We start from the raw sequence: 25,619 nt of genomic DNA on the forward strand, positions 1-25,619 counted from the left end.
ATATTTATCTTGGATATCTATTGATATATAAGGATATTTATGGATATATAAGGATACCTATGGATATCTATTGATATGGGTGTTTATCTTGGATCTCTATGGATACATAAGGATATTTATGGATATCTATGGATATCTATTGATATGGATATTTATTATGGACATCTATGGATATATAAGGATGTCTATGGATATCTATGGATATGGATATTTATCTTGGTATCTATGGATATCTATGGATATATAAGGATGTCTATGGATATCTATGGATATCTATGGATATCCATTGATATGGATATTTACCTTGGATATCCATGGATATATAAGGATATTTATGGATATATAAGGATATCTATTGATATGGATATCTTATATCTTGGATCTCTATGGATACATAAGGAGATTTATGGATATCTATTGATATGGATATTCAACGTGGATATCTATGGATATATAAGGATATCTATGGATATATAAGGATATCTATTGATATCTATGGATATCTATTGATATGGATATTTATCTTGGATATTTATGGATATATAAGGATATTTATGAATATCTATGGATATCTATTGATATGGATATTCATCTTGGATATTTATGGATATCTATGGATATCTATTGATATGGATATTTATCTTGGATATTTATGGATATCTATGGATATCTATTGATATGGATATTTATCCTGGATATTTATGGATCTATAAAGATATCTATGGATGTCTATGGATATCTCCTGATATGGATATTCATCTCAGATATCCATGGATATAGAAGGATGTCAATGGATGTGTGTGGAAGGAAGAGATCTGGAACATTTTATGAGGACAAGGAAACAAACTATTTCCAGCAGAATTTTGGGTTCCTCTGATGCAGACAATGGATTAAAGGGATAAAATCCTGGCAATCTGATGGCACAAGATGCCAACAGGCTGAACATCATCCCAGACACTGATGGATCCAACTCCATCCCTGTGTCTGGTGGAGATTCCCAAGCCCAGAAATGCTCCCTCCTGTGGAAGAGGCCACTGGGAAGGGTGGGAGAGGCCACTGGGAAGGGTGGGGGAGAGGCCACTGGGAAGGGTGGGGGAGAGGCCACTGGGAAGGGTGGGGGAGAGGCCACTGGGAAGGGTGGGGGAGAGGCCACTGGGAAGGGTGGGAGAGGTCACTGGGAAGGTGAGAGAGGCCACTGGGAAGGTGGGAGAGGCCACTGGGAAGGTGGGAGAGGCCACTGGAAGGGTGGGAGAGGTCACTGGGAAGGGTGGGAGAAGCCAGTGGGAAGGGTGGGAGAGGCCACTGGGAAGGGTGGGAGAGGCCACTGGGAAGGTGGGAGAGGCCACTGGGAAGGGTGGGAGAGGCCACTGGAAGAGTGGGAGAAGCCACTGGGAAGGGTGGGAGAGGCCACTGGGAAGGGTGGGAGAGGCCACTGGGAAGGTGGGAGAGGCCACTGGGAAGGGTGGGAGAGGCCACTGGGAAGGTGGGAGAGACCACTGGGAAGGGTGGGAGAGGCCACTGGAAGAGTGGGAGAAGCCACTGGGAAGGGTGGGAGAGGCCACTGGGAAGGGTGGGAGAGGCCACTGGGAAGGTGGGAGAGGCCACTGGGAAGGGTGGGAGAGGCCACTGGGAAGGGTGGGAGAGGTCACTGGGAATGGTGGGAGAGGCAATTGGAAGGGTGGGAGAGGCCACTGGGAAGGGTGGGAGAGGCCACTGGGAAGGGTGGGAGAGGCCACTGGGAAGGGTGGGAGAAGCCACTGGGAAGGGTGGGAGAGGCCACTGGAAGGGTGAGAGAGGCCAATGGAAGGGTGGGAGAAGCTACTGGGAAGGGGGGAAGAGGCCACTGGGAAGGGTGGGAGAGGCCACTGGAAAGGGTGGGAGAGGCCACTGGGAACGGTGGGAGAGGCCACTGGGAAGGGTGGAAGAGGCCACTGGGAAGGGTGGGAGAAGCCACGGGTAGGGTGGGAGAGACCATTGGGAAGGGTGGGAGAGGCCACTGGGAAGGTGGGAGAGGCCACTGGAAGGGTGGGAGAGGCTACTGGGAATGGTGGGAGAAGCCACTGGAAGGGTGGGAGAGGCCATTGGGAAGGGTGGGAGAAGCCAGTGGGAAGGGTGGGAGAGGCCACTGGGAAGGGTGGGAGAGGCAATTGGAAGGGTGGGAGAGGCCACTGGAAGGGTGGGAGAGGCCACTGGAAGGGTGAGAGAGGCCAATGGAAGGGTGGGAGAAGCTACTGGGAAGGGGGGGAAGAGGCCACTGGGAAGGGTGGGAGAGGCCACTGGGAAGGGTGGGAGAGGCCACTGGGAACGGTGGGAGAGGCCACTGGGAAGGGTGGAAGAGGCCACTGGGAAGGGTGGGAGAAGCCACGGGTAGGGTGGGAGAGACCATTGGGAAGGGTGGGAGAGGCCACTGGGAAGGTGGGAGAGGCCACTGGAAGGGTGGGAGAGGCTACTGGGAATGGTGGGAGAAGCCACTGGAAGGGTGGGAGAGGCCATTGGGAAGGGTGGGAGAAGCCAGTGGGAAGGGTGGGAGAGGCCACTGGGAAGGGTGGGAGAGGCAATTGGAAGGGTGGGAGAAGCCACTGGAAGGGTGGGAGAGGCCACTGGAAGGGTGAGAGAGGCCAATGGAAGGGTGGGAGAAGCTACTGGGAAGGGGGGAAGAGGCTACTGGGAAGGGTGGGAGAGGCCACTGGGAAGGGTGGGAGAGGCCGCTGGGAAGGGTGGGAGAAGCCATTGGGAAGGGTGGGAGAGGCCATTGGGAAGGGTGGGAGAGGCCATTGGGAAGGGTGGGAGAGGCCATTGGGAAGGGTGAGAGAGGCCAATGGAAGGGTGGGAAAAGCCAATGGAAGGGTGGGAGAGGCCACTGGGAAGGGTGGGAGAGGCCACTGGGAAGGGTGGGAGAGGCCAATGGAAGGGTGGGAAAAGCCAATGGAAGGGTGGGAAAAGCCAATGGAAGGGTGGGAGAGGCCACTGGGAAGGGTGGGAGAGGCCACTGGGAAGGGTGGGAGAGGCCAATGGAAGGGTGGGAAAAGCCAATGGAAGGGTGGGAAAAGCCAATGGAAGGGTGGGAGAAGCCACTGGGAAGGGTGGGAGAGGCCACTGGGAAGGGTGGGAGAAGCCACTGGGAAGGTGGGAGAGGCCACTGGAAGGGTGAGAGAGGCCACTGGGTAGGTGGGAGCGGCCACTGGGAAGGTGGGAGAGGCCACTGGAAGGGTGGGAGAGGCCACTGGAAGGTTGGGAGAGGCCACTGGGAAAGGGGGGAGAGGCCACTGGAAGGGTGGGAGAGGCCACTGGGAAGGGTGGGAGAGGCCAATGGAAGGGTGGGAGAGGCCACTGGAAGGTTGGGAGAGGCCACTGGGAAGGTGGGAGAGGCCACTGGAAGGGTGAGAGAGGCCAATGGGAAGGGTGGGAAAAGCCAATGGAAGGGTGGGAAAAGCCAATGGAAGGGTGGGAGAGGCCACTGGGAAGGGTGGGAGAGGCCACTGGGAAGGGTGGGAGAGGCCATTGGAAGGGTGGGAGAAGCCATTGGGAAGGTTGGGAGAGGCCACTGGGAAGGGTGGGAGAGGCCACTGGAAGGGTGGGAAAAGCCGATGGAAGGGTGGGAGAGGCCACTGGGAAGGTGGGAGAGGCCAATGGAAGGGTGGGAGAGGCCAACGGAAGGGTGGGAGACGCCACTGGGAATGGTGGGAGCGGCCACTGGGTAGGTGGGAGCGGCCACTGGGTAGGTGGGAGAGGCCACTGGGAAGGGTGGGAGAGGCCACTGGGAAGGTGGGAGCGGCCACTGGGAAGGTGGGAGCGGCCACTGGGAAGGTGGGAGCGGCCACTGGAATGGTGGGATAGGCCACTGGAAGGACCATCTCCAAGTGCAGGTGCTCTACACCCTTTTTTCCCAGGTCCTCCCATTGCCTCTTCCCTCTGGGTGACAATTCCAAGCACATGGAAATGAGTTCAAACCATCCTGGTGCTTCTGCCATGACATTAATGACATTCTGGTTTGATGAGGCACCTCCTGAAGCTCCCCCAGGGCTGTGGAGCTTATCAGGAATATTCTGGAGACATCAAGAAATGAGATTTCAAAGGAGCCCTCCAAGCTCTTGTTGGTTTGTCACGCAGGGAAATGGTTTTGTGCTCACAGTAATTCCATCCCAGGGGAGTTTGGGCTGCTCTGACCTCACACAAGATGAATTATGGAAAGTGTTTCATCAACTCCTCATCTCAAGCTTCGTTTTTATTTAAAAGATAACCCTGGGATAGCTTTGCCCTGGATATTTCCACCAGGTACCTCCTCTGACTTAACATCCCATCTGGAAAGCTCATCAATGTTCTATCAGATGGAAAATAATATTTGATTTTCCGGCCTTTTCTCAAGACATAAACAAAAATATTCAGTGTTAACCTGCACTTCCAATAGGGAAAATCAACTTTTATTGCCCCACTGACACCTCCAAACCCTCCCGGAGTGTTTCCAGCCAAGATAAACCACCATAAAAAATCTCATTAATTCTCAGCGTTATTTATAACCCTTAATGAAACCAGTGGGGAGGGAAAAGCAGGAAAACTTCAAAGATGAAAAAGACTCATCTCCATTTCGTTCTTACCCAACCACAGCTTGAGATAATCCCAGGACGGGGAGCAAAACAAAGCCTGGAACTGCAGGCGGGGTTGGTTTTCTGAGTCATTAAAGCACAAAGGGTGGCTCAGCCCCTCCAGGCGATTCGAGGCGGGGTATAAATACCATTTCCACAGCGGGATTGTCTTTACTGCTCCTGCCGGTTCCTTCTCTTCGCTTCTCTGAGTAAGTCTGGCTTGGCAGCTCTAATAAAGCTCGGCTTTGGTGGGAATCCGTCCTTAAAACCGGGACTAAAACCCCGCAGGTTTTCTTCTCTCTCCTGCAGGTTTTATTCTGTCTCCTGCAGGTTTTCTTCTCTCTCTTGCAGGTTTTCTTCTCTCTCCTGCAGGTTTTATTCTCTCTCTCCTGTAGGTTTTATTCTCTCTCTCTCCTGCAGATTTTATTCTTTCTCTCCTGCAGGTTTTATCCTTTCTCTCTCCTGCAGGTTTTATTCTCTCTCCTGCAGGTTTTCTTCTCTCTCCTGCAGATTCTATTCTCTTTCTCTCCTGCAGGTTTTATTCTCTCTCCTGCAGATTTTATTCTTTCTCTCTCCTGCAGGTTTTATTATTCTTTCTCTCTCCTGCAGGTTTTATTCTTTCTCTTGCAGGTTTTCTTCTCTCTCCTGTGGGTTTTATTCCCTCTCCTGCAGGTTTTATTATTCCTTCTCCCTCCTGCAGGTTTTCTTCTCTCTCCTGCAGGTTTTATTATTCCTTCTCCCTCCTGCAGGTTTTATTCTTGCAGGTTTTTATTCCCTCTCTTGCAGGTTTTATTCTCTCCCTCTCCTGCAGGTTTTTTTATTCCCTCTCCTGCAGGTTTTATTCTTTCTCTCTCCCTCAGGTTTTCTTCTCTCTCCTGCATGTTTTATTCTCCCTCCTGCATGTTTTATTCCCTCTCCTGCAGGTTTTATTCTCTCTCTCTCCTGCAGGTTTTATTCTCCTGCAGGTTTTATTCTCTCTCTCTCCTTCAGATTTTATTCTTTCTCTCTCCTGCAGGTTTTATTCTTTCTCTCTCCCTCAGGTTTTCTTCTCTCTCCTGCAGGTTTTATTCCCTCTCCTGCAGGTTTTATTCTCCTGCAGGTTTTATTCCCTTTCCTGCAGGTTTTATTCTCTCTCCTGCAGGTGAAGGATGGGGAAAAAAAATCAAAGCAAAAGATGATTTGGGAGGGTTTGAAATTCACGGGGAAAATGAGGATTTTTTTTTTTCAGCCTCTTGGTTGGTTCTGAAAAGTGTCTGGGGGAGGGAATGGATTTTAGGATTAGTTGGGAGAAGTTTTGGGGTGAGGCCTGAGAGGAGGTTTAAGGGCTGGGTTTGTCTGTGTGGGAAGAGCTGGGGAGGAGGTTTTAAGTTGGGTTTGAGCAGGGGAAGAGGTTTTAGGACTGGTTTTGAGCAGGGGAGAAGGTTTAGGATGGGTTTGAGGAGCGGAGAAGGTTTAGGATTGGGTTTGAGCAGGGGAGAAGGTTTAGGATTGGGTTTGAGGAGGGAAGGAGGTTTTAGGATTGGGTTTGAGGAGGGGAGGAAGTTTTAGGACAGGTTTTGAGCAGGGGAAGAGGTTTAGGATTGGGTTTGAGCAGGGGAGGAGGTTTAGGATTGGGTTTGAGGAGGGAAGGAGGTTTTAGGATGGGGTTTGAGCAGGGGAGGAAGTTTTAGGACAGGTTTTGAGCAGGGAAGAGGTTTAGGATTGGGTTGAGCAGGGAAGGAGGTTTAGGATTGGGTTTGAGCAGGGAAGGAGGTTTAGGATTGGGTTTGAGCAGGGAAGGAGGTTTAGGATTGGGTTTGAGCAGGGAAGGAGGTTAGGATTGGGTTTGAGCAGGGAAGGAGGTTTAGGATTGGGTTTGAGCAGGGGAAAAGGTTTAGATTGGGTTTGAGGAGGGGAGGAGGTTTAGGATTGGGTTTGAGGAGGGGAGAAGGTTTAGGATTGGGTTTGAGGAGGGGAGGAGGTTTAGGATTGGGTTTGAGCAGGGAAGGAGGTTTTAGGGTTGGGTTTGAGCAGGGGAAGAGGTTTTAGGACTTGTTTTGAGCAGGGAAGGAGGTTTTAGGATTGGGTTTGAGGAGGGGAGGAGGTTTTAGGATTGTTTTAGTCAGGAAAGGAGGTTTTAGGGATTGGTTTTAATCAGAGGGGGAGGTTTTAGGATTGGGTTTGAGGAGGGGAGGAGGTTTTAGGATTGGTTTTAATCAGAGGGGGAGGTTTTAGGACTGGTTTTGTTCAGGGGAGGAGGTTTAAGGATTGGGTTTAATCGGAGGAGAAGTTTTAGGATGGGTTTGATCAAGTGAGGAGGTTTTAGGGTTGGATTTGCATGTTTGGAGCAGGGGAGAAGGTTTAGGATTGGGTTTGAGCAGGGGAGGAGGTTTTAGGGTTGGTTTTAGTCAGGAAAGGAGGTTTTAGGGTTGGGTTTGATTGAGGTGGAGGGTTTAGGATTGGTTTAATCAGAGTAGGAGGTTTTAGGAGTGGTTTTGATCAGGGGAGGAGGTTTTAGTTTTGGGTTTGAGCAGGAGAGGAGGTTTTAGGATTGGTTTTAAGCAGAGGGGGAGGTTTTAGGATGGGTTTGATCAGGGAAGGAGGTTTTAGGATTGGGTTTAATCGGGGAGGAGTTTTTAGGATTGGATTTGCATGTTTTGAGCATGGGAAGAGGATTTAGGATTGGTTTTAATCAGGGAAGGAGGTTTTAGGATTGGCTTTGGTCAGGAGAGGATTTTTTAGGATTGGTTCTGAATGAGGAGGAGGTTTTAGGATTGGCTTTGCATGTTTGGAGCAGGGAAGGAGGTTTTAGGAGTGGTTTTAATCAGGGAAGGAGTTTTTAGGATTGGGTTTGATGAGGGCAGGAGGTTTTAGTATTGGTTTTGAACAGGGGAGGAGATTTTAGGATTGGATTTGTGTGTTTGGAGCAGGGGAGGAGGTTTTAAGTTGGGTTTTGGTCAGGGGAGGAGGTTTTAGGATGGGTTTGAGCAGGAGAAGAGATTTTAGGATTGGGTTTGAGCAGGGGAGGAGGTTTTAGGATTGGGTTTGAGCAGGGGAGGAGGTTTTAGGATTGGTTTTAATCAGGAAAGGAGGTTTTAGGATTGGCTTTGCATGTTTGGAGCAGGGGAGGAGGTTTTAGGATTGGTTTTAATCAGGAAAGGAGGTTTTAGGATTGGTTTTGGTCAGGAGAGGAATTTTTAGGATTGGTTTTGAATGAGGAGGAGGTTTTAGGATTGGCTTTGCATGTTTGGGGCAGGAGAGGAGGTTTTAGGAGTGGGTTTGGTTGAGGAGGAAGTTTTAGGATTGGGCTTAGTCAGAGGGGCAGGTTTTAGGATTGGGCTTGGTCAGGAGGAGGTTTTAGGATTGGGTTTGCATGTTTGGAGCAGGGAAGGAGGTTTTAAGTTGGGGTTTGATCAGGGGAGGAGGTTTTAGGATGGGTTTGATCAGGGGAGGAGGTTTTAGGGTTGGTTTTAGTCAGGAAAGGAGGTTTTAGGGTTGGGTTTGATTGAGGTGGAGGGTTTAGGATTGGGTTTAATCAGAGTAGGAGGTTTTAGGAGTGGTTTTGATCAGGGGAGGAGGTTTTAGTTTTGGGTTTGAGCAGGAGAGGAGGTTTTAGGATTGGTTTTAAGCAGAGGGGGAGGTTTTAGGATGGGTTTGATCAGGGCAGGAGGTTTTAGGCTTGGTTTTGATTGAGGAGGAGGTTTTAGGCTTGGGTTTACTCAGAGGGGGAGGTTTTAGGATGGGTTTGATCAGGGCAGGAGGTTTTAGGATTGGATTTAATCAGGGGAGGAGGTTTTAGGATTGGGTTTGAGGAGAGGAGTTGGTTTTAGGACTGGGTTTAATCAGAGGAAGAGGTTTTAGGATTGGGTTTACTCAGAGGGGGAGGTTTTAGGATGAGTTTGAGCAGGGCAGAAGGTTTTAAGTTGGGTTTGATCAGGGCAGGAGGTTTTAGGATTGGTTTTGATCGAGGAAGATGTTTTAGGATTGGATTTAATCAGGGGAGGAGGTTTTAGGATTGGGTTTGAGGAGAGGAGTTGGTTTTAGGACTGGGTTTAATCAGAGCAAGAGGTTTTAGGATTGGGTTTAATCAGAGCAAGAGGTTTTAGGATTGGGTTTGGATGTTTTGAGCAGGGAATTCAGCAGTTTTTAGGTGGGGAATTCATGGAAAGTTCTGGAAGTGAAACCCTTGGTGGAAGGTAATTACTTTGCTGCTCTTTAATCAGCCCCTCCTTAATTTAATTGGAGTCCCCACAGGTGATGATTAGAGACCATTAAAGTAACTTTCATTTCGAACCACGAGGACCTTGCCAGGATTTTGATGTGTCTTTTGCCAAGATTAAATTCAGAATTTTTGTAGGTCAAAGTTGCATTTAACCTGAGGGGATTTGGGGGGAAAATTCTCTGCGTGGGGATTTTTGCTTTTTTTTCCCCTTTCCCCGTGTTTTTCCCCCTCCCTTTTTCCCCCCCTCCCCTTTTTCCCCCCCTCCCTTTTTCCCCCCTCCCCCTTTTTTCCCCCCTCCCCTTTTTTCCCCCCTCCCCTTTTTTCCCCCCTCCCCTTTTTTCCCCCCTCCCCTTTTTTCCCCCCTCCCCTTTTTTCCCCCCTCCCCCTTTTCCTCCCCCTTTCCCCCTCCCCCTTTCCCCCTCCCCCTTTCCCCCTCCCCCTTTCCCCTCCCCCTTTCCCCCTCCCCCTTTCCCCCCCCCTTTCCCTTCCCCCTTTCCCCTCCCCCTTTTCCCCCCTTTCCCCCCCCTTTCCCTTCCCCCTTTTCCCCTCCCCCCTTTCCCCCCCCCCCTTTCCCCCCCCCTTTCCCCCCCCCCTTTCCCCCCCCTTTCCCCCCCCCTTTCCCCCCCCCCTTTCCCCCCCCCCTTTCCCCCCCCCCTTTCCCCCCCCTTTTCCCCCCCTTTCCCCCCCCTTTTCCCCCCCCTTTTCCCCCCCCTTTCCCCCCCCCTTTCCCCCCCCTTTCCCCCCCCCTTTCCCCCCCCCTTTCCCCCCCCTTTCCCCCCCCTTCCCCCCCCCTTTCCCCCCCCCCTTTCCCCCCCCCTTTCCCCCCCCCCTTCCCCCCCCCCTTTTCCCCCCCCTTTTCCCCCCCCCTTTCCCCCCCCCTTTCCCCCCCCTTTTCCCCCCCTTTCCCCCCCCTTCCCCCCCCCCCTTTCCCCCCCCCTTCCCCCCCCCTTTCCCCCCCCTTTTTTCCCCTCCCCCTTCCCCCCCCCCTTTCCCCCCCCCCTTTTCCCCCCCCTTTTCCCCCCCCCTTTCCCCCCCCCTTTCCCCCCCCTTTTCCCCCCCTTTCCCCCCCCCTTCCCCCCCCCCTTTCCCCCCCCCTTCCCCCCCCCTTTCCCCCCCCTTTTTTCCCCTCCCCCTTCCCCCCCCCCCCTTTTTCCCCCTCAATAACAGGACAAGTTTAGGATGGATTTTAGGAGAAGGTTTTTCATCCAGAGGGTGGTTGGACTTCCAGAGCTCAAGGAGAGCTTGGAAATTGGATTGTTGGGATGTTGGTGCAGGACCAGGAGTTGGACTCCTGATCCTTGTGGGTCCTTCCCACTCAGAATATCCTGTGATTCCATGAAATTCCAGGAATCACAATAAAAGGTGAAGTTTAGGTTGGATTTTAGGAGGAGGTTTTTCATCCAGAGGGTGGTTGGACTTCCAGAGCTCAAGGAGAGCTTGAAAATTGGATTGTTGGGATGTGGGTGCAGGACCAGGAGTTGGACTCCTGATCCTTGTGAGTCCTTCCAAGTCAGAATATCCTGTGATTCCATGAAATTCCAGGCAGTCAATGATAGGTGAAATTTAGGTTGGATTTTAGGAGAAGGTTTTTCATCCAGAGGGTGGTTGGACATCCAGAGCTCAAGGAGAGCTTGAAAATTGGATTGTTGGGATGTTGGTGCAGGACCAGGAGTTGGACTCCTGATCCTTGTGGGTCCCTTCCAAGTCAGAATATTCCATGAAATTCCAGGCACTCAATGATAGGTGAAGTTTAGGTTGGATTTTAGGAGGAGGTTTTTCATCCATGGGCTCTGGACCAGGAGTGGTCACAGCCCCAAACCTGCCAGAGCTCAACACTCTGGATTGGGATTGTTGGGATTGTTGGGATGACTGTGCAGGACCAGGAGTTGGACTCCTGATCCTTGTGGATCCTTCCAAGTCAGAATATCCTGTGATTCCATGAAATTCCAGGCAGTCAATGATAGGTGAAATTTAGGTTGGATTTTAGGAGAAGGTTTTTCATCCAGAGGGTGGTTGGACTTCCAGAGCTCAAGGAGAGTTTGGACAATGCCCTGGGTTGGGATTGTTGGGATGTTTGTGCAGGACCAGAGTTGGACTCCTGATCCTTGTGGGTCCTTCCAAGTCAGAATATTCCATGAAATTCCAGGCACTCAATAATAGGAGAAATTTAGGTTGGATTTTAGGAGAAGGTTTTTCATCCAGAGGGTGGTTGGACATCCAGAGCTCAAGGAGAGCTTGAAAATTGGATTGTTGGGATGTTGGTGCAGGACCAGGAGTTGGACTCCTGATCCTTGTGGGTCCTTCCAAGTCAGAAAATTCCATGAAATTCCAAGCACACAATAGAAGGTGAAGTTTAGGATGGATTTTAGGAGAAGGTTTTTCATCCAGAGGATGGTTGGACTTCCAGAGCTCAAGGAGAGCTTGGAAATTGGATTGTTGGGATGTTGGTGCAGGACCAGGAGTTGGACTCCTGATCCTTGTGGGTCCCTTCCAAGTCAGAATATTCCATGAAATTCCAGCACACAATGGAAGGTGAAGTTTAGGTTGGATTTTAGGAGGAGGTTTTTCATCCATGGGCTCTGGACCAGGAGTGGTCACAGCCCCAAACCTGCCAGAGCTCAACACTCTGGATTGGGATTGTTGGGATTGCTGGGATGTTGGTGCAGGAGCAGGAGTTGGACTCCTGATCCTTGTGAGTCCTTCCAAGTCAGAAAATTCCATGAAATTCCAGGAATCACAATAAAAGGTGAAGTTTAGGCTGGATTTTAGGAGAAGGTTTTTCATCCAGAGGGTGGTTGGACATCCAGAGCTCAAGGAGAGCTTGGAAATTGGATTGTTGGGATGTTGGTGCAGGACCAGGAGTTGGACTCCTGATCCTTGTGAGTCCTTCCCACTCAGAATATCCTGTGATTCCATGAAATTCCAGGCACTGCCCACCTCCAGGAGATGACGTCCACCCAACTGGCCTGTGCCACCCCCTGCGAGGCCAAGTGCCCCCAACCCTTGGCCAGCAGCAGCAACGAGCCCTGCGTGGTGACCTGTGGTGACTCCAGGGTGATCATCTACCCACCCCCCGTGGTGGTCACCTTCCCAGGGCCCATCCTCACCACGTACCCCCAACAGACCGTCGTGGGAGCCTCGGAGCCCACCGAGGTGGCCCTGGCAGAGCCTCCTGCTGTGCCCGCTCTGCCCGCCGAGGTCACGGGCAGGTTGGAGGCGGCAACCGAGAAGGTGCCAACCCAGGTCCTCACCCAACCACGCTGTGCCCCCAAGTTCTCCTACACCTACTCCTCCCAGTGGACACATCCGTGCAACTCCTACCGCGCCGGGAAAAGGTGGACTTACTGAAAATTCCAAGGAAATGCAGATGGAGATGGAGTTTGGGGCGAAGCTGAGGAGGCACCACAAGGTGTGGTGAGGCTCCTCCACCTGGGAGCTGCCAAGGCTCAGCCCCCTGGGCAAGGCTCTGATGTGCATCTTCTCCTTTTGCCTTTAGCTTAGGGCTGTTCTCCTCCTGGTTTTCCGGTTGCTCCTGTCGTGCTTTGCCTTATTCCCATTTTTTTCCTTGGCACTGAACTTCAGGGAGGGCCACTCAAGGTGCTCCAGATGGCACAGAGCAAAAGGGAAAAGGGCATTTTTATTTTATTTTTTAACAGACTGCACCCCTTGGGTGCTGGTGGGCAGCCAGAACCTCCCTGCCAAGGTGACCTTTGTGTTCTGTACAGGTTTGGTCCAAAGTTGGAGGAAAGTTCTTTCCAAATAAATTTTCTGTACCAAAATACATCTCCTGGTTTTCTTTGCCATGTAATAAAAGGGGAGGTTGAGGTGGATATTGGGGAAGGTTCTTGCCCCAAAAAGTGGTTGGGCACTGGCTTGCCAGGGCACTGGGCACAGCCCCAAATATGCCAGAACTCAGGGAATGTTTGGACATCACTCAGGAATGTGGTGGGATTGTTGGGATGTCTATGCAGGGCTTTGATGACCCTGGTGGTCCCTTCCAGCTCAGAAGATGATTCTGTGATAATAATTCCCCTCTTTTATTTATCAGTTGAACTTCCAGTATTTTTGATCCCAATCCATAAATATTCCACAACTGCAAATGTCCCAAAATCCCAGGAATACTTTTGATACATTAAACCAGTGCTGAACATTTGACACCCCCCAGGACCCTTCTGAACCCCTGGCAGGAGCTCCTTGGACCAGCAAGTCCTGGAAGGGTTTCATTTGCCACATCAACCTCTCCACAGAGAGACTTTCCAGAACTTTTTTTCCAAGCCCAAGGCAAGAAATGGATCTCTGGGTGGAGCTGGGAAGGGGCAGCCCACAAAGGTGCCTCTGACCCTCATCCCTGAGCTCACAGGGGGCAGAGGTGCCCTCAGGCTGCCCCAAAAAACAGCCTGGTGGACTCACCACACACATTGCACCGGTTTAGTTCTCATTCCTCACCAAAAAAAAAAGGGGAATTTCACCTTGGAAATCTTTGTTTTGTAAAGGGATCCTGTCCTTTGACAGTGACTTCCCAACTTGCAGCTCAAAACTCAACTCTGAGAGGAATTCAGAGCTGGAACAAGTAGTTTGACAAATTAATTCCCAGCTAATGAAGTTTAACAAGCCCAAGAGCAGGTGCTGCATCCAGATTGGGGCAACCCCCTGGATCAGTCCAGGCTGGGGGTGAGCAGGTGGAGAAGGACTTGGAGGGGCTGGTGGGACAACCCCTGGGATCAGTCCAGGCTGGGGATGAGCAGATGGAGAAGGACTTGGAGGGGCTGGTGGGACAACCCCCTGGATCAATCCAGGCTGAGGGTGAGCAGGTGGAGAAGGACTTGGAGGGGCTGGTGGGACAAACCCCTGGATCAGTCTAGGCTGAGGGTGAGCAGGTGGAGAAGGACTTGGTGGGGCTGGTGGGACAAACCCCTGGATCAATCCAGATGGAGAAAGACTTGGTGGGACAACTGCCTGGATCAATCCAGGCTGAGGGTGAGCAGGTGGAAAAGGACTTGGTGGGGCTGGTGGGACAACCCCCTGGATCAGTCCAGGCTGGGGATGAGCAGATGGAGAAGGACTTAGAGGGGCTGGTGGGACAACCCCCTGGATCAATCCAGGCTGAGGGTGAGCAGGTGGAGAAGGACTTGGAGGGGCTGGTGGGACAAACCCCTGGGATCAATCCAGATGGAGAAAGACTTGGTGGGACAACCCCCTGGATCAATCCAGGCTGGCCATGAGCAGGTGGAGACGGACTTGGAGGTTTTTTGGATGACCCCCTGGATTAATCCAGATGGAGAAGGACTTGGAGGGGCTGGTGGGACAAACCCCTGGGATCAATCCAGATGGAGAAAGACTTGGTGGGACAACTGCCTGGATCAATCCAGGCTGGGGATGAGCAGATGGAGAAGGACCTGGAGGTTTTATGGATGGCCCCCTGGATCAATCCAGATGGAGAAAGACTTGGAGGGGCTGGTGCGACAACTCCCTGGATCAGTCCAGGCTGGGGATGAGCAGATGGAGAAGGACTTGGAGGGGCTGGTGGGACAACCCCCTGGATCAATCCAGATGGAGAAAGACTTGGTGGGACAACCCCCTGGATCAATCCAGGCTGGCCATGAGCAGGTGGAGAAGGACTTGGAGGTTTTTTGGATGACCCCTTGGATCAATCCAGATGGAGAAGGACTTGGAGGGGCTGGTGGGACAAACCCCTGGGATCAATCCAGATGGAGAAAGACTTGGTGGGACAACTGCCTGGATCAATCCAGGCTGGGGATGAGCAGATGGAGAAGGACTTGGAGGTTTTATGGATGGCCCCCTGGATCAATCCAGATGGAGAAAGACTTGGAGGGGCTGGTGGGACAACCCCCTGGATCAGTCCAGGCTGGGGGTGAGCAGGTGGAGAAGGACTTGGAGGGGCTGGTGGGACAACCCCTGGGATCAATCCAGATGGAGAAGGACCTGGAGGGGCTGGTGGGGCAGAGGCTGGACATGTCCATGGGCAGCACTGGGCTGGTGCCCAGGTGGGCAGCAGGGCAGGGGGGGCTCTGCCCCTCTGCCCCCTCAGGTCAGACCCCACCTGCAGAGCTGCCTCCAGCCCTGGGGGCCCAGCCCAGGAAGGAGCTGGAGCTGCTGGAGCAGCTCCACAGGAGGTGACCAGAGGGCTGGAGCAGCTCCACAGGAGGTGACCAGAGGGCTGGAGCAGCTCCACAGGAGGTGACCAGAGGGCTGGAGCAGCTCCACAGGAGGTGACCAGAGGGCTGGAGCAGCTCTGCTGTGGGGAAGGGCTGGGACACTTGGGATTGTCCAGCCTGGAGAGGAGAAGCTTTAGGGGGACTCAACTGTGGCCTTGCAGGACCTGAAGGGGCTCCAGGAAACCTGGGGCGAGACAATTCCCAAGGGCCTGGAGGGACAGGACAAGGGGATGGGTTCACATGGACAGAGAAGATGCTTAGATGGGATATTGGGAAGGAATTGCTGCCCATGAGGACCTGGCCCAGGTTGCCCAGAGAAGCTGTGCCTGCCCCATCTCATGGAAGGTGATCCTGCCCATGACAGGGAGATTGGAACAAGATGATCTTTAAGGTCCCTTCTAATCCAAACCATCCTCTGATTCTCTGATCTAACATTTCACACCATAATTCCAGCCTCAAAGAAGAACAAATTAATAACAGAAGAAAATTGTCCCTGCATTTCAGCTTCTTTAATGGGGATGAAAAATGCAACAGGGGGTGTGAGAAGACACAAAACAGCACAAGGGTGTCCATGAGAACTTCTTACAAACCCAATTCACTAATTAATGTGTCTTGAGCTTCATTATCAGCATTATCTGAGGAGGAATTTCTTTGTGGAAAGGGTGGGGAGGCCTTGGAAGGGGATGCCCAGGGAGGTTTGGAGTCCCCACCCCTGGAGGTGTCCAAGGAACACCTGGAGGTGGCACTGAGGGACAAGGTGGGGATGGGACACAGGGTGGACTTGGTGACCTGGGAGAGCTTTTCCACCCTTAAACCCATCCTTGTGACCGCCCCATCCCTGGAGGTGTCCAAGGAACTCCTGGAGGTGGCACTGAGTGCTCTGGGCTGGGGGGGACAAGGTGGAACTCAAAGGTCTTGGAGGTGTTTTCCAACCTCAAGGATTCTGTGACCTCAACATGGAGAATCAGAAGAGCAAACTGATAAAAACCAACCCAAAGCCAAGTTTCTGCAGCAAAGGAGAGTCTTTAATGGGGATGGAAAATGCAACAGGGGGTGTCAGAAGACACAAAACAGCACAAGGGTGTCCATGAGCACCTCTTACAAACCCAATTCACTAATTAATGTGGCTTGAGCTTCATTATCAGCATTATCTGAGGAGGGATTTCTCCATGGAAAGGGTGGGGAGGCCTTGGAAGGGGCTGCCAAGGGGGGTTTGGAGTCCCCACCACTGGAGATGTCCAGGGAACTCCTGGAGGTGGCACTGAGGGACAAGGTGGGGATGGGACACAGGGTGGAGTTGGTGACCTTGGAGAGCTTTTCCACCCTAAAATCCATCCTTGTGACTGCCCCATCCCTGGAGGTATCCAAGGAACTCCTGGACATGGCATTGAGGGCTCTGGGCTGGGGGGGACAAGGTGGAACTCAAAGGTCTTGGAGGTGTTTTCCAACCTCAGGGATTCTGGGATTCTGTGACCTCAACATGGAGAATCAGAAGAGCAAACTGATAAAAAACAACCCAAAGCCAAGTTTCTGCAGCAAAGGAGAGTCTTTAATGGGGATGGAAAAATGCAACAGGGGGTGTCAGAAGACAAAAAACAGCACAAGGGTGTCCATGAGAATCTCTTACAAACCCAATTCACTAATTAATGTGTCTTGAGCTTCATTATCAGCATTATCTGAGGAGGGATTTCTCCATGGAAAGGATGGGGAGGCCTTGGAAGGGGCTGCAAAGGGGGGTTTGGAGTCCCCACCCCTGGAGGTGTCCAGGGAACTCCTGGAGGTGGCACTGAGGGACAAGGTGGGGATGGGACACAGGGTGGACTTGGTGACCTTGGAGGGCTTTTCCACCCTAAAATCCATCCTTGTGACTGGCCCATCCCTGGAGGTGTCCAAGGAACTGCTGGAGGTGGCATTGAGGGCTCTGGGCTGGGGGGGACAAGGTGGAACTCAAAGGTCTTGGAGGTGTTTTCCAACCTCAAGGATTCTGTGACCTCAACATGGAGAATCAGAAGAGCAAACTGATAAAAACCAACCCAAAGCCAAGTTTCTGCAGCAAAGGAGAGTCTTTAATGGGGATGGAAAATACAACAGGGGGTGTCAGGAAGACACAAAACAGCACAAGAACAAGGAATTGCAAACACAAACATCCCAAGGCAGCAGCAAGGCCCAAGGCAGGGCTCCAGCCCAAAGATTGCCCCTTCCTCTGGCAGGGTGGCAGTCTCAGAGCTGGGCAGAGCAGGGCAGAGTCTCATGCCAGGGCAGGGAGAGACAGGGGAGCTTTTGGAGGCAGTGCTGGAAGCCCCAGAGCCACCAGCTGGAGGTGTGCAGGGTCAGCCTGTGCAAGCAGGGACCAGCCAGTTCCAAGGGCTGCTTTTGCTGGAAGCTTCTCCTGGCTCAGGTGGCAGAAGCCAAGGGGGGCTGGTGGTGGAGCCCCAGGGCAGAGGCAGCACTGATCTCCTGGGCTCTGTGGGGCTCAGCAGGGTCCACAGCCCCCACTGAGGTACCTGGAGCCACAGCCACGGCCCCAGCCCCAGCCCCCATAGCCACAACCCCCATAGCCCCCCAGGCCTCCATAGCCATAACCCCCATAGCCATAACCCCCATAACCCCCATAACCCCCATAACCCCCATAGCCCCCACGGCCTCCATAGGAGCCCCCAGCACCCCCTGCAACAAGGGGAGCTCCTGCTGAGCCCACCACACTGCTCTGGGGGAAGGTGCTCATGATGGGCCCAGGGAAGGTGACCACTGAGGCCGGGGGCTGGATCACCACCGTGGAGTCAGGGCACTGCCGCACACAGGGCTCGTTGCAGGTGTCAGCCAGAGGGGCAGGGGTGGCCACCCCACAGGAGGGGACACACAGGCTGGAGCAGGACATGGTTCGGTTCAGGAGGTGAAGCTGCAAAACAAGGCAGAGAATATGAAGCCATTAGAGAGTGTCCAAAGGAGGGCAAAGAAGATGGGGAAGGGTCTGGAGGGAAAAATATGGTCACAGAATCCCAGAATCCTTGAGGTTGGACAACACCTCCAAGATCTTTGAGTTTCACCTTTTCACCCCCAGCCAACAGCACTCAGTGCCATGTCCAAGTGTTCCTTGGACATCTCCAGGGTGGGAACTCCACTCCTTCCCTGGGCAGCCCCTTCCAAGGCCTCAGGAGGGGCAGAGGAGGGCCAGGTACTGATTTCTGCTCTGTGGGACCAGAGACAGCCCCCAGGGAATGGCCTGGAGTTGTGCCAGGGCAGGGTTAGGTTGAATATTAGGAAGAAGTTCTTCCCCCAGAGGGTGGTGGGCACTGACCAGGCTCCCCAGGGCAGTGGGCACAGCCCCAAGGCTGGCAGAGCTCCAGCAGCATTTGGATGATCTTTTGGGGCACAGGATGTGACTTTTGGGGATGGGGCTTGTGCAGGGCCAAGGGTTGGACTCAATGACCCTTGTAGGTCCCTTCCAACTCAGCAGATTCTGTGTTTTTTTGATCTCAGTGCAAGGTCTGATCCCAAATCCCTCCTGGCTCTGTCCCACCTGGAACTTGTGTCCCAGGACATGCTCTGGATCATCTCAGGCACTCAGACCAAAACTCCTTTCCCAGCCAGAACTCCTGTTTAGATCCCTCATACCCCTCATCATCTCTCATTCTCACTAGCCCTCAGGAGTGGGGAAAAATCCTCTCATCCAAAGCAGATGGAACATCCCCAATGGATTTGAGTTACACCAGAGGACTTGAGTCCATTGGGAGAATCCCAACTATCCTACTCTGCAGTGTGAGGCAGAGCACAGAGCCAAAGATTCCTCGAGAAAGCCACGAAGAAGGAAGGAAAGGTGGAGGTAAGACATGGACTCACCACGATGGTTGATGAGGATGGTCAAGTGAAGGCAGCTGGATGGAGCTCTGGGCAGCCCTGAGCCCTTTTATACCTGTCCCAGAGAGCCCCAGGCATCGGCCAGGGGTTGGTGGCAGAAGCCCCAACTAATCATCCAATCAAGTGGACAACCCTCGTGACACAAATTGCAATGTAGGGCGATTATATTCCTCCTAATTGGGTTTACTAACGAGTAAACATACCCTGGAGAGCAAACAGCTCATGGGAGGGACAGAGCATGACAAATCACTACATGAAAGATGATTTGTTGGTGTGACTGAGCTCCCAGCCCCAATAAACCCCGATCTGCTCCTAATCCCCTGCTTTGCTTACACCCAAGAGTCTGGGGCATCACAGAAGCTCTTTGAAATGTTGGGCACAGCCAAGACACCCGTCATTACTGCCCTTTTATGAGCTGGTAAACAGGAGCAAGAAGCCATCCCACCCACCCAGGGCAGGTCCCAGATTCCAAACTGGCCCTGTCCTGGTAGGGGAGGTCACGGGACCACAGACCATATGGAAGGGACCATGCTGGTCCCATCTTGCTGCTCAAGGAGGGTCCTCTCAGACCACATGGAACAGGATGACATCCTCCCAGACACATTGGCACAGGATGGCATCCTCCCAGACACATTGGCACAGGATGGCATCCTCCCAGACCACATGGCACAGGATGGCATCCTCTCAGACACATTGGCACAGGATGGCATCCTCCCAGACCACATGGCACAGGATGGCATCCTCTCAGACACATTGGCGCAGGATGGCATCCTCTCAGACCACATGGCACAGGATGGCATCCTCCCAGACCACATGGAACAGGATGGCATCCTCCCAGACACATTGGCACAGGACGGCATCCTCCCAGACACATTGGCACAGGATGGCATCCTCCCAGACCACATGGCACAGGATGGCATCCTCCCAGACCACATGGAACAGGATGGCATCCTCCCAGACACATTGGCACAGGATGGCATCCTCTCAGACACATTGGCACAGGATGGCATCCTCTCAGACCACATGGCACAGGATGGCATCCTCACAGACACATTGGCACAGGATGGCATCCTCTCAGACACATTGGCACAGGATGGCACCCTCCCAGACACATTGGCACAGGATGGCATCCTCTCAGACCACATGGCACAGGATGGCACCCTCCCAGACACATTGGCACAGGATGGCACCCTCCCAGACACATTGGCACAGGATGGCATCCTCTCAGACCACATGGCACAGGATGGCATCCTCCCAGGCACATTGGCACAGGATGGCATCCTCTCAGACCACATGGCACAGGATGGCATCCTCTCAGACACATTGGCACAGGATGGCATCCTCTCAGACCACATGGCACAGGATGGCACCCAATTCCAGCTTCTGTTTGCCCCATCATGGCAGCACAAGTCAGTGAGGAACAGAATTGAATGGCTCGTGTCATGTCAAGGTCTTTGCCAAGTTTGGTTGTTTTCCCCCTGACTATTCACATGGAAAGCTGCAATTTTCCTGCCATCCTTTAGGACCCTCATGAAGGTGGAACTAATATTGTATTTCCTATATAACATTTTCTTTTTCCAAAATGCCACAAGCATGGAAACCTGGAACATGCTGCCAAAAGGTAGTGGGACTTCTGGGTGGGAGGGAAATGGACCAGGGAAGAAGAGGTTGAGACCACATTTTTTCACTGATGGTCTGTGGCTGTTCCAAAGTTGTGCAATAACTGGATAGATGAAGGAAGGTTTAAAGATCTCACCATCTCAGAGAAAGGTTGGCATGTCCCCCCCCCACAACTCATGCCCACTCACCACACTGGGATATCTCCAGTGAGGGAGAATCCCTGTGGAATTTTCTGCCACTGAATGACTTTTTAACTCCCCACTTCATCTGAAGGTCTTCCAAAAAGAAGGAGGATTGAGTCTTGTGCCACATGAAGCTTCATCCATGATCTGTGCTGGCACAGAAGTGGGTGGGGGGCCAATGGGATCAGGCAGTGGAGAAACGAGTAAGGGGAGACCTGAACAAAGGAGAAGATGAGCAGAAACAGGACCAAGAAACCCTCAAATCCTTTGGCTGTTTCACTCAGATCAGCCCAACCCAAGCCCTGTCTGGAGGGTCCTGGATCCTCAGCTGGGCACCCAGAGCTGTGCCAGGAGGTGTTGGCTGAGCACCCCCAGAGAGCCAGGCTGCACGTGGCTGTGGTCCCACAGGCACGGGCTGGCTGGGCACGGAGGGCTCACGTGCAGGGCTGGGCTGTGGCTCAGTGTGGCATCACCGGGCACAGCAATACCCCACAGGATGCCCATGATTGTTCTGAGCAAGCAAAGTGAGGCATTATGGAAAAATCAGGATTTATTGGGGCTGGGAGTGAGAGAAGCTCCTTGTCTTTCAATGCCATAGTCAGTCCCTCTCACCACCTCCTTTTGTCCTGGGCACCTTTTCATGCCAATGCCCCCAAAGGGGGGATGACATATCGTTGTCTCACCATTACCTGTGTCATGAAGTCTTTTCAGCTTGAATTCCTAATTACCTGGGGTTTGGGCCAAGAGCCCCTGCCAATGCCTGGGGCTCTCTGGGATGGGTATAAAAGAGCTGAGATCCTTGCAGACCTCTATCCACATCCTTCCACTTGACTCTCCTCTTCAACCAGGTAAGTCCAGCACTCGGAAAACTCTTCGGGTTCTCTCTATTTCCCTTCCTTTGCAACCCTCTCCTTGTAACTTTGCCTGATCCCTGCTGTGTTTTGCAGGTCTCCCTGTCTCTGTGAACCATGTCCTGCTCCAGCCTGTGTACTCCTTCCTGTGGGGTGGCCACCCCTGCCCCTCTGGCTGACACCTGCAACGAGCCCTGTGTGCGGCAGTGCCCTGACTCCACGGTGGTGATCCAGCCCCCGGCCGCAGTGGTCACCATGCCTGGGCCCATCATGAGCAACTTCCCCCAGAGCAGTGTGGTGGGCTCAGCAGGAGCCCCCTTTGTTGCTGGGGGTGCTGGTGGCTCCTCTGGAGGCCGTGGAGGCCTTGGGGGCTATGGGGGTTATGGGGGTTATGGCTATGGGGGTTATGGCTATGGAGGCCTGGGGGGCTATGGGGGCTCTGGCAGCTGTGGGGGCTCCAGAGGTGTTGGCACCTGTGATTTCGGGGGCTGGCGCAGCGGCCACAGGTACATGAGTGGCAGCTGTGGGCCCTGCTAAGCCCCACCCCGAGTGCAGCCCCACAGCAGCAGCAGCAGAGCTCCAGCAATGCCCTGGCACATCCCGACACGGCGCCTGAAGGAAGGACACCCCTCGGGCACTGCCCGGCTCTGCAGCTGCCACACCTCGTGCCCGCTCGGGGCCCAGCTCTGCCCCTTCCCTGCTGTGCTTCAGCCTCCCTTCACCACCTGCTGCCTCTGCCCAGCACATCCCACGCTGGGTTCCTGATCCTGCCCACGCTGAGGGCTTGGCACAGCTCTGCCAGCTGCCAGGAGCCAGGACTGCCCTTGGCCAGGGCCCTGCTCTGCTGCCACTTCCCTTGTCCCCTCCAACTGCAATAAAAGCTGTCTTTGCATCACAATGTTGAGCCCTGGTTTCATTTGAGCTTCCTGCACACCCACTGCCTGAGTGGCACCCTGGCTGCCCACCAGTGTCCCACCCAGCAGCTGCCACTCCCTGAGTTTCCTTAGGACAACAGGTGGCATGGCCAGGAGTCCTCCTGCTTGGCCCTGGCCATGCCACCCCTCTGCAGGACAGTCCCCAGAGCCAGCACCATGAGCATGGCCTTTGGCAGCAGCTTCTCCCTCTTGGCCCTGCCTGTGTCCTCCCCACTTGGGGCTCCTGCTCTCGGCAGCCCAACAGCAGCTCTTGGACTCCACAGCCACTTCTCTGCCCACTCTGGGCATTCCCAATGCACTGCAGGAAATCCCAGCTCTGTGGGCATGGGGCATCCCAATGGAATCACCCCGGAGGACATGGCCCAATTCAGAGCCACTTGGGGGCCATGGGTAGGAGGGGGAGAGGGTGAACAACCCCAGCACCTCTGGGGGCTCCCTGACCTCCATCCTCTCAACCACTCTTGCACCCCTGCACCACCTCTTCACCCTCCTTTCCTATGGATCCCAGCACTACATGGAGCCCTTCCAGCCCCACCTTGTCCCCACTGCTGCTGCAGAAGCCCTTCCTGGGACTCCCTGTGTCACCCACTCATCCATCCCCTGGGGAAACAACTCTGGCCAGCAATGGCAGGAGAACTTCCCACAGCTCCGTGCTCTGGACCTCACTCTGCTGGCCCTTTGCTGCCCTTCCTCACACACCTTTGCACAGAGGAGCCCACCCTGCCCCACCCTGCCCCATGAACCCCCTGGCACTGCTGTGCCCTCAGCAGGGACACAGGGGACACTGCAGGAGGACATGGCAGATGGACAAGTGTCACTGCAGGGCAGTCTGGGCAGATATGGGGACACATAATCAAAACATTCCTGGGCTCCCTGGCAGTGATCAATGTGCTGCCACACAGCTATTCCTGGTGCCTTTGGCCACAACTGTCTCTGCCCAGGACCAGAGAGAGATGCAGGACCACACAGTGATGGGATGACATGATGAGAAGCTACTGAGGGAAGGGAGGGATCTCATGAGGGTGGACAGTTGAACCTCCTGCACAAAAAGCCTTGTGTTTCATGAGACAGAACACCAGGGGACCTTTCATGGCTCTGAGGAGAAACTTGGGAAGACTTGGCTGCATCTACCTCACCATCACTTCCCAGTGGCCACCACCTCTGCTGGAAACAGGGTCATGGCCAGAGACCTGGGACATGCACTGCTCATCCCTCCCTTTCCCTGGGCCTCCAAAGGTGACCAAGAGCAGGCCAGGCAAAGGAGGTGATGCCAGGCAAGCTGCTTTGGCAGAGGATTTGGAAGAGCATCTGCAAGGCACCCATGGCATCTTCACATGCTCAGTGTGGGCTTTGGGAGTGTCCTGTGGTCACGGCTGGTGGCACAGCAGTTGCAGCTCGGTGGGATGTGCCCCCCAAGCCCTGCTGGGAGGGTCATCATCAGCTATAACACATGGACCATCTGCCCAAAGCTCTGAGGGCACTGCCATGGGAGGTGCCAGCAGCCAGCCAGCCCCTCCCTGAGATCTGGGGGAAGTGGGAAACAAGGAATGATGAAGAAAAACCAGGGCTCAACATTGCAATGCAAGACAGCTTTTATTGCAGGTGGAGGGGAGGAAGGAGTTGGCAGGAGAGCAGGGTCGTGGCCAGAGGCAGCCACGTCTCCTGGCACTGGCCAGAGCTCCAAGGAGCCCCAGCTGAGGTGCAGGAGCAGAACCCAGAGCCAGGCTCTGGCAGCAGGGACGGTGAGTCTTGTGGGCAGGCTTGGGTGAGGCAGCAGAAGGCAGAGGTGCTTCCCAGGCAGGCACGAGGCATCCAAGCTGTGGAGCCAGCAATGCTGAAGGGATGATGTTCCACAGAGAGTTGGGCTGGGAGGTGCCAGGAGCTCTTCTGGAGTTCTCCTGGGTCTGTGGCTGCACTCAGGGTGGGCTTAGCAGGGTCCACAGCTGCCACTCAGGTACCTGTGGCCGCTGCGCCAGCCCCCGAAGTCGCAGGTGCCAGCACCTCTGTAGCCCCCATACCCCCCATAACCCCCATAGCCCCCACAGCTCCCATAGCCACCAAGGCCTCCATAGCCCCAAAGGCCTCCATAACCCCCATAACCACAACCCCCATAGCCCCCAAGGCCTCCATAGCCCCAACCCCCATAGCCACCAAGGCCTCCATAACCCCAACCTCCATAGCCACCAAGGCCTCCGTAGCCCCAACCTCCATAGCCACCAAGGCCTCCATAGCCCCAACCTCCATAGCCACCAAGGCCTCCATAACCCCAACGGTTTCCGTAGGAGCCACCAGCGCCCCCTGCAACCCCAGGGACTCCTGCTGAGCCCACAGTACTCTGCTGGGGGAAGGAGCTGAGGATGGGCCCAGGGAAGGTGACCACTGAAGCCGGGGGCTGGATCACCACCGTGGAGTCAGGGCACTGCCGCACACAGGGCTCGTTGCAGGTATCAGCCAGAGGGGCAGGGGTGGCCACCCCACAGGCAGGGGCACACAGGCTGGAGCAGGACATGGTTCACAGAGACAGGGAGACCTGCAAAACACAGCAGGGATCAGGCAAAGTTACAAGGAAAGTCTTGCAAAGAAGGAAGAAGAGAGAGAACCCCAAGAGGTTTCCAAGAGGTTTCCGAGAGCTGAACTTACCTGGTTGATGAGGAGAGTCAAGTGGAAGGATGTGGATAGAGGTCTGCAAGGATCTCAGCTCTTTTATACCCATCCTGAGAGCCCCAGGCATCAGGAAAGAGGGTGGTGACAAAACTTCAGATAATTAGGAATTCAAGCTGACAAGCTTCATGAGAAAGATAATGATAGCAGATAATTATTGGCCTTCTGTTTGAGGACATTGGTGTGCCCTGGACAAGAAGGAGGTGATGGGAGGGATTGACTGTGGCATATCCTTACATCAAAGACAAGATGCTGCTGTAAATCCCAACACCAATAAATCCTGATTTGTCCCTAATCTCTCACTTTGCTTACTCAGAACAATCATGGGCATCCTGTGGGGTATTGCTGTGCCCGGTGATGCCACACTGAGCCACAGCCCAGCCCTGCACGTGAGCCCTCCGTGCCCAGCCAGCCCGTGCCTGTGGGACCACGGCCACGTGCAGCCTGACTCTCTGGGGGTGCTCAGCCAACACCTCCTGGCACAGCTCTGGGTGCCCAGCTGAGGATCCAGGGCCCTCCAGACAGGGCTCAGGCAGGACTGTGCCCACAGAC

At 53.7% G+C, this 25,619-nt stretch overlaps 4 protein-coding genes across 5 annotated transcripts; 2 read left to right on the forward strand and 2 right to left on the reverse strand.

Annotated features, from left to right (window-relative positions):
• Nucleotides 1-4,708: 4,708 nt before the first annotated feature.
• On the forward strand, nucleotides 4,709-12,563 carry LOC139683963 (feather keratin B-4-like). Of its 2 annotated transcripts, XM_071579490.1 has the most exons (3): nucleotides 8,069-8,630; nucleotides 8,662-8,758; nucleotides 11,711-12,563. In XM_071579490.1, exon 3 carries the CDS (start codon nucleotides 11,731-11,733, stop codon nucleotides 12,130-12,132), a length of 402 nt encoding a protein of 133 aa, XP_071435591.1. In that variant the 5' UTR covers nucleotides 8,069-8,630; nucleotides 8,662-8,758; nucleotides 11,711-11,730; the 3' UTR covers nucleotides 12,133-12,563. The 2 variants fall into 2 exon arrangements, with proteins under 2 accessions (XP_071435590.1, XP_071435591.1); XM_071579489.1 differs by lacking the exons at nucleotides 8,069-8,630; nucleotides 8,662-8,758 and adding an exon at nucleotides 4,709-4,792.
• Nucleotides 12,564-17,013: 4,450 nt separating this feature from the next.
• LOC139683885 (claw keratin-like) lies at nucleotides 17,014-18,835 on the reverse strand. The gene is made up of 2 exons (XM_071579397.1): nucleotides 18,801-18,835; nucleotides 17,014-17,859 (listed from the first exon to the last, which is right to left on the reverse strand). The coding sequence occupies exon 2, from the start codon at nucleotides 17,836-17,838 to the stop codon at nucleotides 17,434-17,436; it is 405 nt and encodes a 134-aa protein (XP_071435498.1). The 5' UTR covers nucleotides 17,839-17,859; nucleotides 18,801-18,835; the 3' UTR covers nucleotides 17,014-17,433.
• A 2,735-nt stretch (nucleotides 18,836-21,570) lies between these two features.
• On the forward strand, nucleotides 21,571-22,362 carry LOC139683887 (claw keratin-like). Its single transcript, XM_071579399.1, has one exon. It carries the CDS (start codon nucleotides 21,589-21,591, stop codon nucleotides 22,006-22,008), a length of 420 nt encoding a protein of 139 aa, XP_071435500.1. The 5' UTR covers nucleotides 21,571-21,588; the 3' UTR covers nucleotides 22,009-22,362.
• Nucleotides 22,363-23,980: 1,618 nt separating this feature from the next.
• On the reverse strand, nucleotides 23,981-25,125 carry LOC139683877 (claw keratin-like). The gene is made up of 2 exons (XM_071579384.1): nucleotides 25,047-25,125; nucleotides 23,981-24,936 (listed from the first exon to the last, which is right to left on the reverse strand). Exon 2 carries the CDS (start codon nucleotides 24,913-24,915, stop codon nucleotides 24,334-24,336), a length of 582 nt encoding a protein of 193 aa, XP_071435485.1. The 5' UTR covers nucleotides 24,916-24,936; nucleotides 25,047-25,125; the 3' UTR covers nucleotides 23,981-24,333.
• Nucleotides 25,126-25,619: the final 494 nt, after the last annotated feature.

The sequence above is a fragment of the Pithys albifrons genome, chromosome 30, assembly GCF_047495875.1.
Source record: "Pithys albifrons albifrons isolate INPA30051 chromosome 30, PitAlb_v1, whole genome shotgun sequence".
In the NCBI taxonomy this organism is placed as follows: Eukaryota; Metazoa; Chordata; class Aves; order Passeriformes; family Thamnophilidae; genus Pithys; species Pithys albifrons.

Bases quoted from the DNA above. Each gene is read 5' to 3' on its own strand.
- LOC139683877 (XM_071579384.1), bottom strand. From the start codon at position 24,915: ATGTCCTGCTCCAGCCTGTGTGCCCCTGCCTGTGGGGTGGCCACCCCT.
- LOC139683887 (XM_071579399.1), top strand. From the start codon at position 21,589: ATGTCCTGCTCCAGCCTGTGTACTCCTTCCTGTGGGGTGGCCACCCCT.
- LOC139683963 (XM_071579489.1), top strand. From the start codon at position 11,731: ATGACGTCCACCCAACTGGCCTGTGCCACCCCCTGCGAGGCCAAGTGC.
- LOC139683885 (XM_071579397.1), bottom strand. From the start codon at position 17,838: ATGTCCTGCTCCAGCCTGTGTGTCCCCTCCTGTGGGGTGGCCACCCCT.